Raw genomic sequence first — 17,011 nt, 5'->3', positions numbered from 1 at the left:
GCAAATTGGTGAAGTTTTCTACAAGGGTTTGAAGTTTATTGTTGAAGAATATTTATAGTTGGTTGTGAATCATCCTTATTTGGCAACAAATTATTCAAGGTTTTAAGAGCAGATTGCAAGTTTGTTCTTGCTGCTACAGTGCGCATGAACAGTGCGCGTGAACAGTGCGCTACAGTGCCGTGAACAGTGCGCGTGAACAGTGCCGTGAATAGTGCGCTACAGTGCCGTGAACAGTGCGCATGAACAGTGCGCTACAGTAGTTGGAGTTCTATAGAAGGGGATTTAGAGAGGTTGAACAGCTATATATATGTGACAAGGGATTTGCATATGAGGAGAATCAAACCAATATATCAAGGCAGCCATTGAAATACCAGGTTTTCTATCTATGGTCATTGTATTAGAAAATCATTACTTCATTGCATCATTTTCTATTATGATTATATCATGAAATATTTGGAGGTTGCATATGTTTAATGGAGATATAATTTGCATATTCCACATTCAACATTGATCAGCCATTTAGCTTTCATGCCAATTGTTTGCTTAAATGCCTAATGGCTGTAGGTGTACTTTCGGATGCATGACAAGTGTTTGTCTTAATGTCAACTAACTGTACTAGTTAATTTCAGTCATTACATATGTGTGGAAAGGTCTAAAACAGCTAGTATATCATTTCTATAACAACTTTGCATTGTTAGAAGCTTTCCATAACTTCATTTGCAGCCTACAAACCCAAAGAAGACAAATAAAGAATTCACTACAGCGGCTTCAAACGTTGTATGCCAAATGTTTGACAATATTCCTTGGTGTTCATATAAGCAAAACAGGGTCAGATTAGCCAAGGGATATTACATCGGAGGCCTAGATGAGTAACAAAGGTAACTACATGGCTAAAGATCAAGGTACTATGACATTATCCAGTGACTTCACCACAAGTCAATATAAAATAAACTTACCGGTATAGCAAGATCCATACTTATCATAGTTGGAGTTGCTTTCCAAATTTATATTAAACTGAGAGAAAACGAAGAACAAAATTACCTGAGAATCTCCATAGCTAGATCCCACATACACATATCCATTGTCTAAATATGAAATTGTTGAAGCAGCTGAAGTTTCCCCCAAAACTTCTACTTTAAGACCAGTAACCCTGAAAAAGAAAAAATGTTACATGAATAAAAAGATAAACAGAGACTTGCACAGGGATCACATTTATTATAACATTTGCATAGAAACAAATACATAACTCTTAAATTGAATAAAAGTAGAGAACTCTACATGCAACAATTATTTGCACTCTTAAATCATCTGAACAAAATAATCATTTCTGAAACAGAAATATACATCCAACAAATAAACACTTATAGCTAAAAATAAATTACACATAAAAATATAATTATTTAATAAACTTAGCAGATCAGTAGTACACATAGCATATCAGATAAAATATCAACTAAATTCTAGCCAAGAAGATTCAATAAAAGGAAGAACAATACGTGAGGGACCCAGAACTTGCCTGTCTTCTCTAACAGATCTTTTAATTTTGAGAAGGGACTATGGCCACGGTGAAATTGATTTTAGGTGAGGATGATATTCGCAATACTTGCACAAGACAAATAAGATCATCCATTGGGCATTTCAATCAAAAATTAGCTGTGCCTGTGAAAAGCAAGTGCATCTTCAAACGGCTTCCACACCGTGTGTCTAGAGAGATAGCATATCTGGAGTGGGAAGTCACAAACCTGTAGAACCTGCTAACTGAGGCAGTGATAACTGAGTTATGGGCTGAGATCCAGTTCAGGTCACTCACGAGAGTGAGGGTCACATTTGTGCTTGCTATCTGAACATAATCTGGACAATACCTTCACTCTCCCTCTGCTGACGAAATCCAAAGGTTACAACTACTTTCCCCAGGGAGACATGTAGAAATAATTAGGGCCTAGCCGCTACAGGTGGTTCATTCTAATAAATGAGTTGGCTCCAGTGTGTGAGGAATGAAACATGGAAATAATTATTAGACAAAGTATTAATAAATTACATAAAGTGTTTTTGATGTTTCATTACGTAGATGTAAGTTAAGTCTACTAGCATAAATAAGTTACAACCAATGTCGAGGTGTACGCACTAATTTGTTGTGTGTCTATTTCCTCCATCTTCTCATTACAATGTGTGGAGTTTTCCACAATCACCCTTAAGATGCAGAAGTTGTAAAAAATCACAACAGTTTGCACAAGAAAATTCGCAAAAGTTAACAGCAGAAATTTATGCAGATCAGACCACTGCAAAAATTCTTAGATAAATCTGCAGAAGGCGGAAGTTTGAAGAAATCAGAGTTGCAGGTCGGAAGCCAGGGTATTGTAACAGAAAAGGGGGGAGGTCAGGCCCACTAGGATTTGACAAGGTCTGTTGACAGAGAGAACTGCTCAGCTTGGCTGCACTAGGGTTTGCAGGGTCCTCTGACAGAAACAATTGCTTGCCATTAGAGTGTAGGGCTGCTCATAAATTCACTAAGGTAATTGCAAAAGCTAGGAGATCAGTCTAAAATTTGAGAACTAAATTTCTATCAATTATTGTTTAAAAAATATTTTATCCCTGAAACAATGTTGCCAAAATTCTAACATGCAAATCGAAATTCATAAGAAAATTCCATAATTTAGAATCAATCCAAGAAAGCTCTGACGCCTGTATAAAAATGTTGTTAGTCATGCAGTTAAATATTTTATTTGTGCTTTTTCCAAGTGTGTTATCAGTCATGGTGTTATCCAATTTTGGTCTTAAGCCTAAAATTGCCTAAGGTCTGCATTTCAAACTTCATCTTTGGTATCATATTTGGAATAATTGATGAAATCAATTATTGAGCCATATAAATAATCTTTGTAAAAAGTCTTCTTTATGTAATCATGTTGTCAAATGTCAGAAAACCCTTTAAATTTCAAGGTTGAGGAGTTGTTCCAAGGTTTCTGTGTGAGATTGTGGTTTTAATATGTAGTGGAAGCATTATTTAAAGAGGATGTCTTATTGTTTAGAAACCTTGAAAGAGGTTTTAGTTTCATTATTGTTTTAAAAGGGCTTCATGTTTCAAGTTCCCACGTGGTTTTCTTTTGAGGAGGGAAATCAAGCTTCATTTCACTTATCCCAAATGTTAAATTTTGTGCCCTAGATCAGTAATCAGATTTGTAACATTTAATTATGCCCTAGTTTATTAAGCAGATTTGTAACATTTGATTATGCCCTAGTTTATTAATCAGATTTGTAACTTAGTAAAATGTAATCAAGTAAACTCAAGAATGAAACAAGGAACCAAGAGACAAACACAAATACCCTGGGAAAACCTCCAAGGAGGAAAAACCCAGCATTAAAGACCCACAGGTCAGATTATGTATTCACTATTCACTCGGTTAGCAGCATTATTGTACACGAGAATAAGACTAGTTAATTATGTGTAATTATCTTGGTTAGTTGGCAACCGAGGGGTGGTCGTTGCGGTGCGCCGGTTGGCGCTCGCACCCCCTCGATATCTTTATATACTTCGGAATGTAACTTGTAACACACAATTATGAATGGAATAATATCTCTTATACTTGTCTGATATCTATGGCGTTATTATTCTGCATTACGTGCTTTATGTTTTAAGTTATTCACCTGAGAGGGCAAACATTTGGCGCCATTGCCTAGACGTACTCGGGAAAGAAAGACGCGGATGGCGCATGGACACGATGGGCCTACCCATTGGTGAGATAAACCTAGAGGCCGACGACACGCAAACAGAACTTTACACAGGAGAGGGCACCGCAACGAGAGAATTTTCAATTTTGCTCCAGGTAGCCATCCAGACCTACGTCCGACGAGAGGCAACGGAGGCAGAAATCCCACCAAGTGCCGTGTGGACAGCGTTGGAGGTGAGCTAGGTAGTAAACCAGTTGATGAACCATCTTCCCCGGTTGCTTGCACAGGCATCGCTGGCACAACAAGCTCGCCTGGAGGAGATTGCCTAGGAAGAGCGACGCCAACAGATCCTTCAACAGTACGAAGATAACAGCCGACGGGAAGCAGAACAGGATGGCGCCAGGCCAGGAAGGAATTGAACCTTGAACCTTCTATATTCAAATAAAAGTGTCATTGACATGAGTTGTATCTGAGGAAATGAATTTATAAAGACGTGTTTTGGTTTATGTATTGTGAATTATGGAAATGTATGGCAATTAATGCCCAACCTATTGAATAAAGATAGAAATAAAAAAGCAGAAACGGACGAGTGGGAGGCCGCGCAGAGGGCCTTGATTCTGGAGCAGCAAGTAGAACATAGACAAAGGCTGAGGCAACTTGCCGAAGGACGACCTGCCGAAGGGTGGCCCGAGGGGAACCAAGGAGGTGTCACGGAGGGTGCAGAAGCCAACGGAAATTTCTACGCGTCGCCAGAACACCGTAGGGTACGGAGCCACGAAGAGTTTATGGAGGAAACAAGGTTACGGCGGAATCTAGTCGAGGAGACTCGGGATCAATTTAGAAACTTATCCCTTACACCACGAAGTGAGGATCACCAAAGGGAGCCAGGAGTGGGCACGGGTGAGAACGAAGGGGAGGACAACCACAGGCACCGGAGGGAGCGGCGCAGGGGCTCAGACACAGCTACAGCCACCGCAAGGGAGACGACCCCCATCAATGGCAAGTAAACAGAAACTACCGAAGTTCAATGGCGACGGGAAGGAAGATCCCGTTCGCCATTGTCGAACGTGCGAAACCATATGGTCAACAAACGGTGTTACCGATCAAGATGAATGGGTAACACAATTCCCAGTAACCTTGAGAGGAGTGGCCATAGACTGGTACTCAGATATGGGCAAGGCCAAAAGCCGGCACATCGCCTGACCTGAAGGAGTTTGGGATAGAGTTCTGCCTCCTGAGAGATGACAATGAAATAGTCGCCGAAATCTATGGAACGAAGCAGAACAAGAACGAGACTGTCCGAGCCTAAAGTCGGCGACTGAAGGAACTATTGGGAAAAATGGAGAGTCAACCAAGAGATGGGTTGAAAAAGCAATGGTTCGTGGAGGGACTGAAACACTCCCTCCGAAAGAAGATGAAAATCGTTCCACCTACATCATACGAAGATGCATACAATAGAGCGATGGACCTCGAGAGCGAGACCAAGACATCAAAGAAGAAAAAGAAGAAGGATAGCTCGTCCGAGAAGGATAACTCTTCATAGGAAAGCAGCAGCGACGGCGAGGCTAGCAAGTGGGTGCAAGCACTCCAGAAAGACATGGAGCAAATGAGGAGGGAGTTCAAAACAATGAGAAGCACCGGTCGGACTGAAGGGGACATATGGTGCACTAAGTGCAAAGAGGAGGGGCATACAAAGGGTACTTGCCCGAAGAAAGCATTCTGCAAGATTTGCCAAGTGATGGGACACTCCACCAAGGAGTGCCCATACAACATGAAAACCCAAAGTACGCAAATGAACTAGGTGTTGTTCACGGAGCAGGCCACGACATCCGCACCAGCGGGTACGGGCCAACAAACTAACACAATGGCATCATCTGGAGGATACCGAGATAACACACGCGACGGCGGAAGAAATAACAACAATAACAATAACAGAAACCAGATCCAATATGACACCAAGGGTCGGCCAATGATCCAGTGTAGGGCCTGCAATCAGTGGAGACACTTCGTCCGCGATTGCACAAAGGAAGCCAACCCTCAGCACCTCTACCAATGGTGCGGGCCAGGCGACCATGAGGATGCAAATTGCCCGAAACCTAGTGTAAACCTCCTAAACATAGAACCCACGAAAGCAGAAGTGTTAGCAATCACAAGGGCGCAGGCCAAACAAGGTGCATACCCAAATCCCCACACGGAGACAGCGAGAGTGCGGGAAGCAAGAGACGAGATCACAAAGGAAATGGCCGTATAAAGACAGAACAGCCACCAGACCTCAAATCCGCCACAAACGAGGGGAGAAGAGGAAATCTTACGGCAAATATTGCAAATGGAGGTACCCGTGAGAATACAAGACCTCCTGGAGACCGTGTCGCAGTTAAAACGGCTATCTTAAACTCTGTACCCTCACAGGTGAAAATGAGGGACGTCGTGAGCCCCACAGCCGACTCTAAATTAAGAGAGGTCCTAAGCCCCACGGTCGACCCCATGTTGGTAGTCAACAGTGGACGCCAACCAACGGTGGTAGAAATGGGCATACTGGGGACTACCTTGATAGACACTATTGTGGACAGAGGGTCAAGAGTAAATGTGCTCCCAGAAGCCACATGGAAAAAACTGGGAAAGCCTACGTTGTGGCCCCCCACGTTCAACCTACTAGGGGCAGATCAGCATGGGATTAAACCCCTTGGTACCTGTTGACGTGTATTTTGTACACTATCAAACACAGAATAAAATATCTTATCCTCTCTTGAGTAAAGCCTCTGATTGCTGAAGATATCGCGAAAAAGGATCAATCAGGATGACTCCAAGGTTCTTGTATGTAGGGTCTCTACATGTGGATAAGCTCTCTGTGGTATGACGTGATTTGCTGGAATCACAAGGGGACTTACATTTGATGATTGAACGTCTGATCTGCTTTGCTGGAACACAGGATTTTCACTAGCTTAGATTTGAAAAAAGGAAAAAAGATGAGGGCGAGGAAAAGATCTAATCCTAACACTAAGAATGTAAGAGCAATGAATGATCTTTGATGAAATTCTAACTAAGTCTTGTTTTGACATCGCAGGACCATCTCCACAAGGTTAGTGCGATCTTCGAAGGAAAGCTTTATGATGTTCAAATCATCACTGCAAGAATAGACACCATCAGGTTGATGCATATCGATGAAGAAGCAACAATTGAAGTTAAGCTTAAGCTGAATGATTCCAGTTGACTACGCAAGGCAAGTCTGCAATCAACAAACTGCTAGTAGTATGGATATACGAATTTCACCATCAATCAAGCACATTTCTTCCACTCATCTAATAACATGAAATCAAATATGAGAAGTATAAAGACCATGCAAATTGTCGAATCGACCCATAAATTTCACCATTTCTTCAATGAAGTTACAAGTCTTTTACAACAACATCTTGGCAACAATCTTTGCCTTCTCTCTCTACTCTACTCTAATTGCTTCCAACTATTCCTAACTATTCTAACTATTTTCTAACTCTCTCTAATTACTATTCTATCAACTTCTAACTACTCTCTATCTACTATCTGCTTTCTAACTGCTTCCAACTATTCTCTTATCTATCTAATTGCCTTTACAAAATGAAATGTCAGGGCTTATATAGTACCCACAATACAATTCGATGGCTAAGATCAATTCGAGATCAATGGCCAAGATTTTACAATGAAAACCCTAATTAGGGTTTGTTACAACCATTACATAACATTTAATGCTTGACCAATGATAAAATTGTATTGCTTGGACACATGTCCTCTCTAGAAAATTCCACCAATGGATAGGTGGGGTAGGTACATCGGAGTTTGTGCCACCTTTCATGAGTTAGGTACATTGAATCTGGAAATGCTGAGGTGGACCACACTGATTGGAGGAGTGATGACTAGGATGCCACCTCGTCCGACACTTGTAACTTGGTAGATATTCAACTTGATGTTGTTGAGAAGCTAGCTTTAATTAATTCATCCGGTACTATTTGCTTCTTCAACGAACCCTTGTTCTAACTTCTTGTGTCCTTGATGTGCAGGATGATTGATGTACCTCGCCTTGGAATGCTGGATTGGAAGAGGTCGCCCTTGATGACGTTAGTCCAAAGAAGGTCGTCCTTGTCGATGCTAGGCTGGAGGAGGTCGCCCTTGTCCTCGCTTGATCGTCTTTGATGAGAACCTGCCGACTTGTAGATCTTTCGAGCTTGGGAGTCGCCATCTTGACACCTACACAACATTTCAAAATTAGTAATATATCTTGAAATCTAAAAATTAAACTTTAAAATGAAGATTCAAGATTTTAATTAGGAAACTTCATGATAAATCTTGAGTTATCATTTCCTAATTAACCATGTAATACTGAGATTTTTCCAAAAAAATGTCTAAAAAATCAAACCTTGAATAAGGGTGTCAAGATGATTTCGCCATACCTCCTCTTGAGTTTTAAACTCTAAGAAATGATGTAAAAATAGATGAATTTGCTAGGCAAAGTGTAGATCAAAGCTCTCCCTTGGACAAAATGCACCTCCTTTAGCTTGGAAAAGAACTCCACCTTCCTCTTCAAAAATCTGGAAATTCGCCTTCAAATGTCTTCAAAAATCTGGAAATTATCCTCCACACTAGCAAGAAATACGTCTTTCCAATAGCTTTCAAGATGAATTTCGCCCTCCACTAGTTTCTCCACACTTAGTAGAAATTCGCTCCACTCCTCTGGATTTCGCTCCTCAAATTGCTCTCCAATTTCGCACTTGAAAGGATGATTGAATGATTTGAATTGTGAAACAACACCTCCAATATATAGAGCGCTCACCTTCCACTTACCCATGAGGCCGACCTTGCAAAATAAGCCAAAAAATAAAATTTAATAAAAGGAGAGGCCGACTTTTATAAAATATTAAAATAATATCCCAAGCGCTCTCTTTTTAAATTTAATTTAATAATAATTAATTTAAAATGCCTTTAAAATTAAAAATTTCGATTTTTTAAAGGCTTAAATTAATTATTAAATACCAACGCACATTTATTAAATGCAAATTTAATTAAAATATTTCAAGGATTTGGCGAATTTGGCATTTAATACAATTTGAAGGATATTGGCGCCTAAGCATGATGAAAATATCACTTTGTTAAGAATCTCACCTTGGTCCCTGGGAGAGGGACAAGAGCGCCTTAGCCATTTTTATCAAGTCTTGTGGTCTTTGCAACTTCGTCCTTCCTTGTAGCGCTTTAAATATCATCTTGACCTTGCGTCTTGACTGGGATTCGTCCGAATTTGGAGAGGAAGGTTAGCTAATGTGTTTTTCGCCCTAGTCCCTGGGAGAGGGACAGGAGCGATTTTGCATTTATAAGCTCACTTGTGTTTTGCTAGCTTCGAAAATTATCTTCAACGGATCGATTGCGTCTTCCTTCACCCACCTCAAACGCGAAACTTGCCTTCCTTTTGCCAAAAACTTGTCTTGAGGGAAAATCGCTCTGGTCCCTTGGAGAGGGACAAGAGCGCCCTGGCCTTTATGAGCTCATTTATGCCTTGTTAACTTTCAAAACTATCTTCAATGGGTTGATTACGTCCTCCTTCATGCCTTTGATGTCTCAATTTGTCCAAACAAGGTCAGGAATGACTCCACTAAGCTTTTTCGCTCTGGACCCTTGGTGAGGGACATGAGCGATTCGCCTTGGACCCTTGGAGAGGGACAGGAGCGCTTTTCGCTCTGGATCCTCAGTGAAGGACAGGAGCGAAATTTGACTTTTTGAACTCTCCATCAGGATAATTTTTATGGAATATAACATTTAAGTATAAGAAAGAAGAAACACTTATACTTTAAGTTATATTCCATATATACTTTCAAGATGTTTGAGAGTGGTTTCAGACCTCCAGGAGTTATATTGCAAAATCTAGTTTTTGGAGGTTTTTCAGTTTCCAGACTTAGTCAAATTCAGGATCAGGACATTCCAGACTTAGCCAAATTCCAGGATCAGGACTTTCAGACTTAGCCAAATTTCAAGATCAGGACATCACTCAAGCCAGACTTGCTTATCCATGTGATCACCTGGGCGACACTCAAAATGCAAAGGCTAACTGACAAAACCCTAAAAGACCTAGAAAACAAACCCTAAAAAGCAAAAAACATGGGTCCCCATTTGCAATGGGGCGATGTGTGAAAACGTCATAACAGTACCCTCATGGGCCAGCAAGTGATGATTGGCACGCAGCCATTTGTGCTTGATTTTGTAGTAATTCCCCTGAAGCAGAAAGGGTATGACGCCATCCTCGGGCGTGGGTGGCTCATTGCAGCAAAAGCAAACCATAACTGGAAGCGGAATACTCTTTCCTTGGAAAAGGTGGGGAGGAAATACGTGATCAATCTCCATATGCAGATGGTGAGTGAGGAGTTGGCATCCTCCTCCAACTCGGAATCTGAGGGAGACCAGTTGGCGGAGGGCGGAGACGGACGCCGCATGGAGCCTAGTGACGAAGGGGTGTTAGAACTGGAGGCATGCTCAGGGGACGACGGGGACTCCTTGAATGGTCTCTTCCATTGGCAAATGGGAGACTATGAAATATTTACACCCTCGTGCAATGTATTGAGCATCGAGGAAGAACCAGATATATTTCCCCCAGAATATGGCGAGTACAAGGAAGGGGAGGCCTCGGTGAACGAGACACCGGCACACCAATTCCCCAAGGGGGAGCCCATTAAATACCAGGAAGCCAATTTAAAGGAGACAAACCTTGGGGGGATGAGTGACCCCAAGATCATCCTTGTCGGAGATGTCTGGAATCCAGTGTTGAAGGCTGCAGCCTTCAAAATTTTCCTTGAATACAAGGATGTCTTTTCATGGACGTACAAGGACCTGAAGGGCGTGCCCCCAGAGTTATGTGTACACCGAATAACATTGGTACCGAGAGCCCAGTCGGTTAGGAAGCGCCCTTACTGTATGAACAAGAATTATGCTGCACGGGTGAACGACGAAATTGAGCGGATGTTGGAAGCGGGCATAATCTTCAAAGTTCAGACAAGTGAATGGGTGTCTCCCATTGTGATTTCCCTCAAGAAAGAGGCCAATCAGATCCGGATCTGTGTAGACTTCCGGTGTCTGAACGCTGTCACTATTAAAGACCCGTTTCCCATACCCTTCACCGACAGCATCTTGGAGGAAGTAGCTGGTCATGAAATCTATTCCTTCATGGATGGGTTCTTTGGGTACAACCAGATATCCATTCACATTTTACGTAGACCACCAGGCACTCATGTACTTGGTAAACAAGCCTATTATCCAGGAGAGGATAAGCCGTTGGCTATTGCTACTACAGGAGTTCACATTTTCAATTGTGGTAAGACCGGGGCGAAGCCATGTCATAGCCGACCAGCTGTCCTGGATTAAGTTGAGGGAACCTCCAGAGGGAGTAAATGATGATTTTCCGGACGTGCACTTGTTCCAAATAGTCGTACTTCCTTCGTGGTACACGAAGATTGGAGAGTACCTGTCGACGTCCCAATTTTCGGAGGGTATGCCTCCAGGGGAACGAAGAAAGCTCGTATTAAGGAGCAAGACTTTTTCGCTCATCAACGGGTTACTCTACAAAATGGGGCCGGACTAGGTATTAAGGCGTTGTGTCATGGAGAAAGAAGTCTCGAGCGTATTAAGGGAGGCACACGAAGGACCCGCAGGTGGACATATGGGCCCAGACACTACAGCCTACAAGGTGCTTCTAGCAGGACTGTGGTGGCCAGCCTACATCACGACGCCAGGGAGTGGGTCGTGGGGTGTGGCACTTGCCAACGGGCGGGCAAACCTATGAAGCGGCACTTTATGCCCCTCAACCCGTCACACGCACAAGAAATCTTCGAACGATGGGGACTCGACTTTGTAGGGCCTCTCAAGGCTAGCCGCACACGACGGTGCCGGTACATTGTGGTTGTGACGGAATACTTGACTAGGTGGGTGGAGGCAAGGGCTCTCCCGGATAACTCTGCAGTAAGCACGGCTAAATTTATCTATGAACAAATCATTACGCGATATGGCATACCTATCCAATTGACCAGTGATCGAGGGGGGCCGAGGCCACAAACAAAATATTGGTATCGGTAATTTACAAGTCTTGTGGAGTAGAAAAGGAAGATTGGGAGAAGAGGGTTACCCTCTGTACTATGGGCCTACAGAACGACTTACAAAGTGACCACGGGTCAGACTCCGTTCCAACTCATGTACGGGCACGAAGCGGTGGTGCCAGCAGAATTCATGGTGCCAAGCCTTCGCATTGCAGTAGAGAACAGACTCGGGGATATGGAGAGCTTGAGGGAGAGACTGTATGCCTTAAGTTGGACGAAAAAAGAATACTGGCACAATGGGCCACAGAGGCAGCCCAGCAGAGACCGAAGGTCTGGCACGACAAGCATCTTCGACGAATGAAGTTTACTCCTCGGCAATTAGTGTTGAAATTCAACAGGAAGAACAAAATCAAACCAAGAAAATTTAAAGTACGATGGCTAGGGCCCTTCAAGGTACGCCAGGTCAACGGCAACGGGGCGATCAAGTTGTGGACGTTGGACGAGAAGGAGATACCAGATGTCGTCAATGGGTCAAAATTAAAGGTTTATCACGAACGGAGGGAACCTGGACCCTCCAGTCAAGATGTTTGACAATCTATTAGAAAAGAAAAAAAAAACGTACGATCATACAATGGACCATACAGTCCAAAAAAAAAAAGTCACGGCGAAACACCGTACGGTGGCAACACCGACGGTGGGACCACCGTGCGGTGGCAACACCGACGATGGACCACCGACGGTGGGCACCACCGCGGGTTAAAGCCGCACAAGGCCGCGCAAAGTAACAAAAAGAAATAAAAACAAGGCCGCATCGCCCTGCAGACACAAAACGCGCAACGCACGCAAGAAGTGAACCCTGCACCAGGCAGCCCACGCAAGTAAAAAAAAAGGGAGACGGAATGCAAGGAAAAAAGGAGAAGGAAACCCACAGCCGCCACGCACGAAGAAAGACACACAGCCCAGCCCGCACAACAACAGCCATACACAACAGAAGAAAGTCGTTACGAAGGGGTCCAACGACCGTACGATTTTAACCAGAAATCAGTTATACTAGAGATTAATGGATTCAACGAGGAAACGAAGTTGGAAAAAACAACTGCAGGCTTCCTCCAGTAGCGGCCAGATGGATAGCAATACCAGGGTTTTATCGTCAGGTGTACGTGTTGCAGGCAGCACCATGGATGCCAACGCCCAACAAAAGCAAAAGGAGAAAGCACCACAAGCTGCCATAAGTGGGAAAAATACGTTAACACCCCAAAATATCACCTTTGAAGGCCTGAATGGGTCGGAATGCCAGAAATGGTGGCAGGACACTCCCGACAATGATCTGGTGAAGCAAAACCTCCGTAAGGCAGAAGTGGAGTGGGCTATTCAAATGCCCGTGTTTCCTATCCGCGAGTACGAGGGTGCCCTACGGTTCATGGTGGACACCTTCGACAGACACACACGCACCAATACTTTTGAATACCTCGGGAGGGATGTTACCATATCCTTCAAAGCGATGGACTTCACGAGAGTATTCGGCATTCCAGGCAGATAGGGCAGGAAAATAGAGTTGAAGGCTAAAAAGATGAAGCGGGAAGAGAAGGAACGATGGATTAAATTAATCTCCAGGAACTTGACGGCAACAGAGTTGGACAACGTGGCTAACGCCACAAAGGGTCGAGGAATCCGTAAGACCTTTGTTGCAGAGGGCCACTAGCGATGCATTATGGATGTCATCAAGAGCAGATTGACAGGGTCGGGTAGGGCGTCGGACATCGCCCTCCCTCAGATTATGCTTATGAATGGGTTGATGAATGGCATTGTGTATGATTGTGCCGCATTACTAGCGGACCGCATGTATGAGTTCTTGACGATGCAACATCGCACATTCTATATGCCCCACTATGCTATAGGGTTGTTCCTGGAGGCCACGCGGGAAGCAGTGTCGGAGGCAGAGTCAGAGGTACGGCCACAGGGAACGTTGGCAGCAGGTGAGCCTCCTATCATGTATTGGAGGCACTTGGACATTGGGCACTCTTCCGCGAAGCGGAAACGGGCGATAGATACGGCATCGGCCTCAAGGGAGCCTGGCAGCGGGAGGGATTCCAATAGTACAGAGGATTCAGAAGCGAAAGATGAGGAGGATGATAGCAACAGGGCGACGGAGGAGCGGGTCCTGTTTGCCCCACCCCTGGTACCGATGGGCACGCCTATGCCATCATCTGGAGTGGACAACACCTTTATTCCGGCCTTTGGGCAGGGCCGCACGCCAATTACACTTGGCCCCATCCAGCAACAGGTAGCATCACCGGGCCCAGGCCCAACCACGGCGGCACTTACCGAGGACATGGCAAAGTCAAGGACGGAGGAGTCACCGCATCAGGTAGTGGTCGCCGAGGAGCAGGGGCTAAGGGAGGTGGTGGATACGGAGCCTCAGGTGCGGTTGGACATTGTGGGGACTGAGGCAGTGGTGACTATTTCTGCGTCTTTGTTGGAGGAGCCGATGACAGCGACCCATCCCCCGGTCGTAGAGATGCGTGTCGACCTATCGGTCGTGGCTATGGAGAGCTGGCTCACACAGCGATTTCAGATGACATTGGCACAACCAGAGGGAGCTGTTGTATTCTCACCGTGTCGGGAGACTAGAACCGAGGTAGTCGACTTGAACGATTCCTTTGGCGAGACACGTGCTAGCAGTTGGGCACGCGGCAGGAGAGGTCGTCTCTACCATCCAGGCGCCAGGGGATGGTACACCTCTAGTGACGGAAGAGGTACCTTCATACCCGCAGGATGCGGTTGTGTCAGTTCTGTCAGAGACTTCACAACATTCGGAGCAGGAGGGGGAGGATATTGAGAGCTATCTAGCTGACATGGTGACGAGGGGTAGGCAGGTGGTGGCCACTGCCCAAATGCGAGCATTGCAACAGGTTGTGGTGGAGTTGGAGAGGGCCCTACGGTTTATGCAGGTGGGCTGCCCTGCAGCCTTTACTACATGCTTTGAGTCTCGGGGATGGCCGACTACTGAGACTGAGAAGATGCTCCAGGCTTGGATGGTGCGTCAGCCCGTTGTGGAGAGTCAGGTGACAGCAGTTGTCCGAGAGATTGAGCAGGTCTATCGGGACGCCTACTATGCACTACAGCGTACACAGCATGAGTCTGCGGTCCGCGAGGCTGCTAGAGTCGCGTTGGAGAGGGATGTGGCCACTCAACAGGCCTCCTGGGCGGCAGAGAGAGCCCAATTGTTGGCTCAGCTAGAGATGACCCGCGCAGAGAAGGCAGCGGTAGAGACTCGCTTGTCAGTAGAGCAGAGTGCGAGAAGCCTCGTGCAGCAGGAGTTAGAGGCAGTCACTACCGAGAGGAGCCTGTTGCAGACTCGATTGGTCGGTATGACAGCGACAGCGGATACCAAAGAGGAGTTGTTGGAAGTCGCGCACATGGTGAAGGCGGCTTTCGAGAAAGTATTGGTGGCGGAGCGGGATGTGACTGCACGTACTCAACAGGTTTATGAGCTCCGCGCCCGCTTGGCGGCCAAGACACTGGCGTCTCAGCCTTCTACTTCAAGGACGCTTCGCCAACCCCCTCCTTAGTTTTTCTGATGTATATATTGTATAGGTTGCATGGTCTCCGTTTTTGTTGTTAGTCGCTTGGAGACAACATTTCTTTTTTGGGGGGGATGATGTTAGCGGCATTATTGTACACGAGAATAAGACTAGTTAATTATGTGTAATTATCTTGGTTAGTTGGCAACCGAGGGGTGGTCCTTGCGGTGCGACAGTTGGCGCTCGCACCCCCTCGGTATCTTTATATACTTCGAAATGTAACTTGTAACACACAATTATGAATGGAATAACATCTCTTATACTTGTCTGATATCTATGGCGTTATTATTCTGCATTACATGCTTTATGTTTTAAGTTATTCACCCGAGAGGGCAAACACACTCTTATTGCAAAAATACAATACTTAGCTTGCTTTTTTGAATCTGATCTTTATATATCAGATCTGCCCTTTTGCATGTTTCAAGACTGCACCAAAATGCCCTATATCCTCTTGAATAAGTTTGCCCGATACTTGAACAAGTTTGCACAGTCCTTGGATAAGTTCGCACAGCCTTCTTTAGTGATTTCGCACTTCTTGTTTGCAGAGCTAATTCGCTGATTTCATTTATGATTGAATTGTGTTTGCACTTTAACTTTATTTATATGGATCTTTTGACCAAGGTCGGCCTCAATCCTTTTTTTGGCGCCAATTTATATTTTGTGACGTGAGGCCTTTTTGGTGTAGCGTGGAGGATGGGGCTGGACTAGTCTTGGGGCCACACTACCCCTTAAAGATAGGACCCAGTCCTAAATGGGTTCGAATGTTGCCTTAAGGCAATCCGAACCCATCTTTCCCTAGTTATAAACAACACTCCCTCTTAACTAGGGAAGAAGAGAATACATAATCTAAACCTTTAGAGTTCCATCTAGCACACAAGCATAGAATTACATCTTCCACCTAGCACACAAGCATAGAAAGTGTAATACACAAGTGGGTCTTTACATGATTTACAATTTTCCATCTAGCACACAAGCATAGATTGAATACTTTTCATTCTTGCACACAAGCAAAGAATGATCAAAGCGCAGCAGATAGAGTCACTGAGATTGGAGCTCCCTCTCAACCAGGGCTTCATTTTCCACAATGCCAAGTCTGTCTCTGAAGTATTCAAACTTCACCCTGGATATGGATTTGGTAAGGATATCCGCAACCTGTTCATCTGTGCTAATATACTTTAGCTGAATGGCACCTCTTTGCACCATATCCCAAATGAAGTGATAGTGCGTTTCCACATGTTTGGACCGGTCATGGAACACAGGATTTACTGACATCTTTATACAGCTTTGATTATCACAATGAATGGTGGTAGGACCACTAGCTTGACCAAATAACCCAACAAGGAGTTTGCGAAGCCACACTGCTTCTCTGGATGCAACGGATGCTGCAATGTACTCAGCTTCTGCAGTGCTTAATGTTGCAGAAGATTGCTTTCTACATGCCCAAGAGATCACTGCAGAGCCCAAATTGAAGCAAATACCTGAAGTACTTTTCCTGTCTTCGACACTTCCTGCCCAATTTGAATCTAAATAGCCTTCCAAGAAGATTGAGGTATTAAGTGAATACTTCAACCCATAACCATAGTGCCACCAAGGTATCTTAGAATGTGCTTGGCAGCCACCAGGTGAACAAGTTTAGGCAAGCTCATGAACTGACTGAGGGCATTCACAACATAACAGATATCTAGCCTTGTATTGACTAGATACATCAAGGATCCA

General features: G+C 44.5%; 1 protein-coding gene across 1 annotated transcript in view; it reads right to left on the bottom strand.

The window, feature by feature from the left end:
* The window catches only part of LOC131032676 (DNA damage-binding protein 1), a 236,564-nt gene that overhangs the window by 121,912 nt on the left and 97,641 nt on the right, over positions 1–17,011 (bottom strand). Inside the window, exon 11 of the mRNA XM_057963716.2 lies at positions 1,042–1,150. Coding sequence (XP_057819699.2) covers positions 1,042–1,150 — 109 coding nt within the window. The remainder of the gene's footprint in view (positions 1–1,041; positions 1,151–17,011) is intronic.

This window comes from Cryptomeria japonica, chromosome 11 (assembly GCF_030272615.1).
Source record: "Cryptomeria japonica chromosome 11, Sugi_1.0, whole genome shotgun sequence".
Taxonomy (NCBI): domain Eukaryota; kingdom Viridiplantae; phylum Streptophyta; class Pinopsida; order Cupressales; family Cupressaceae; genus Cryptomeria; species Cryptomeria japonica.
The sequence above is the reverse complement of the archived record's forward strand: the minus strand, read 5'-3'. Positions and strand labels throughout refer to the sequence as shown.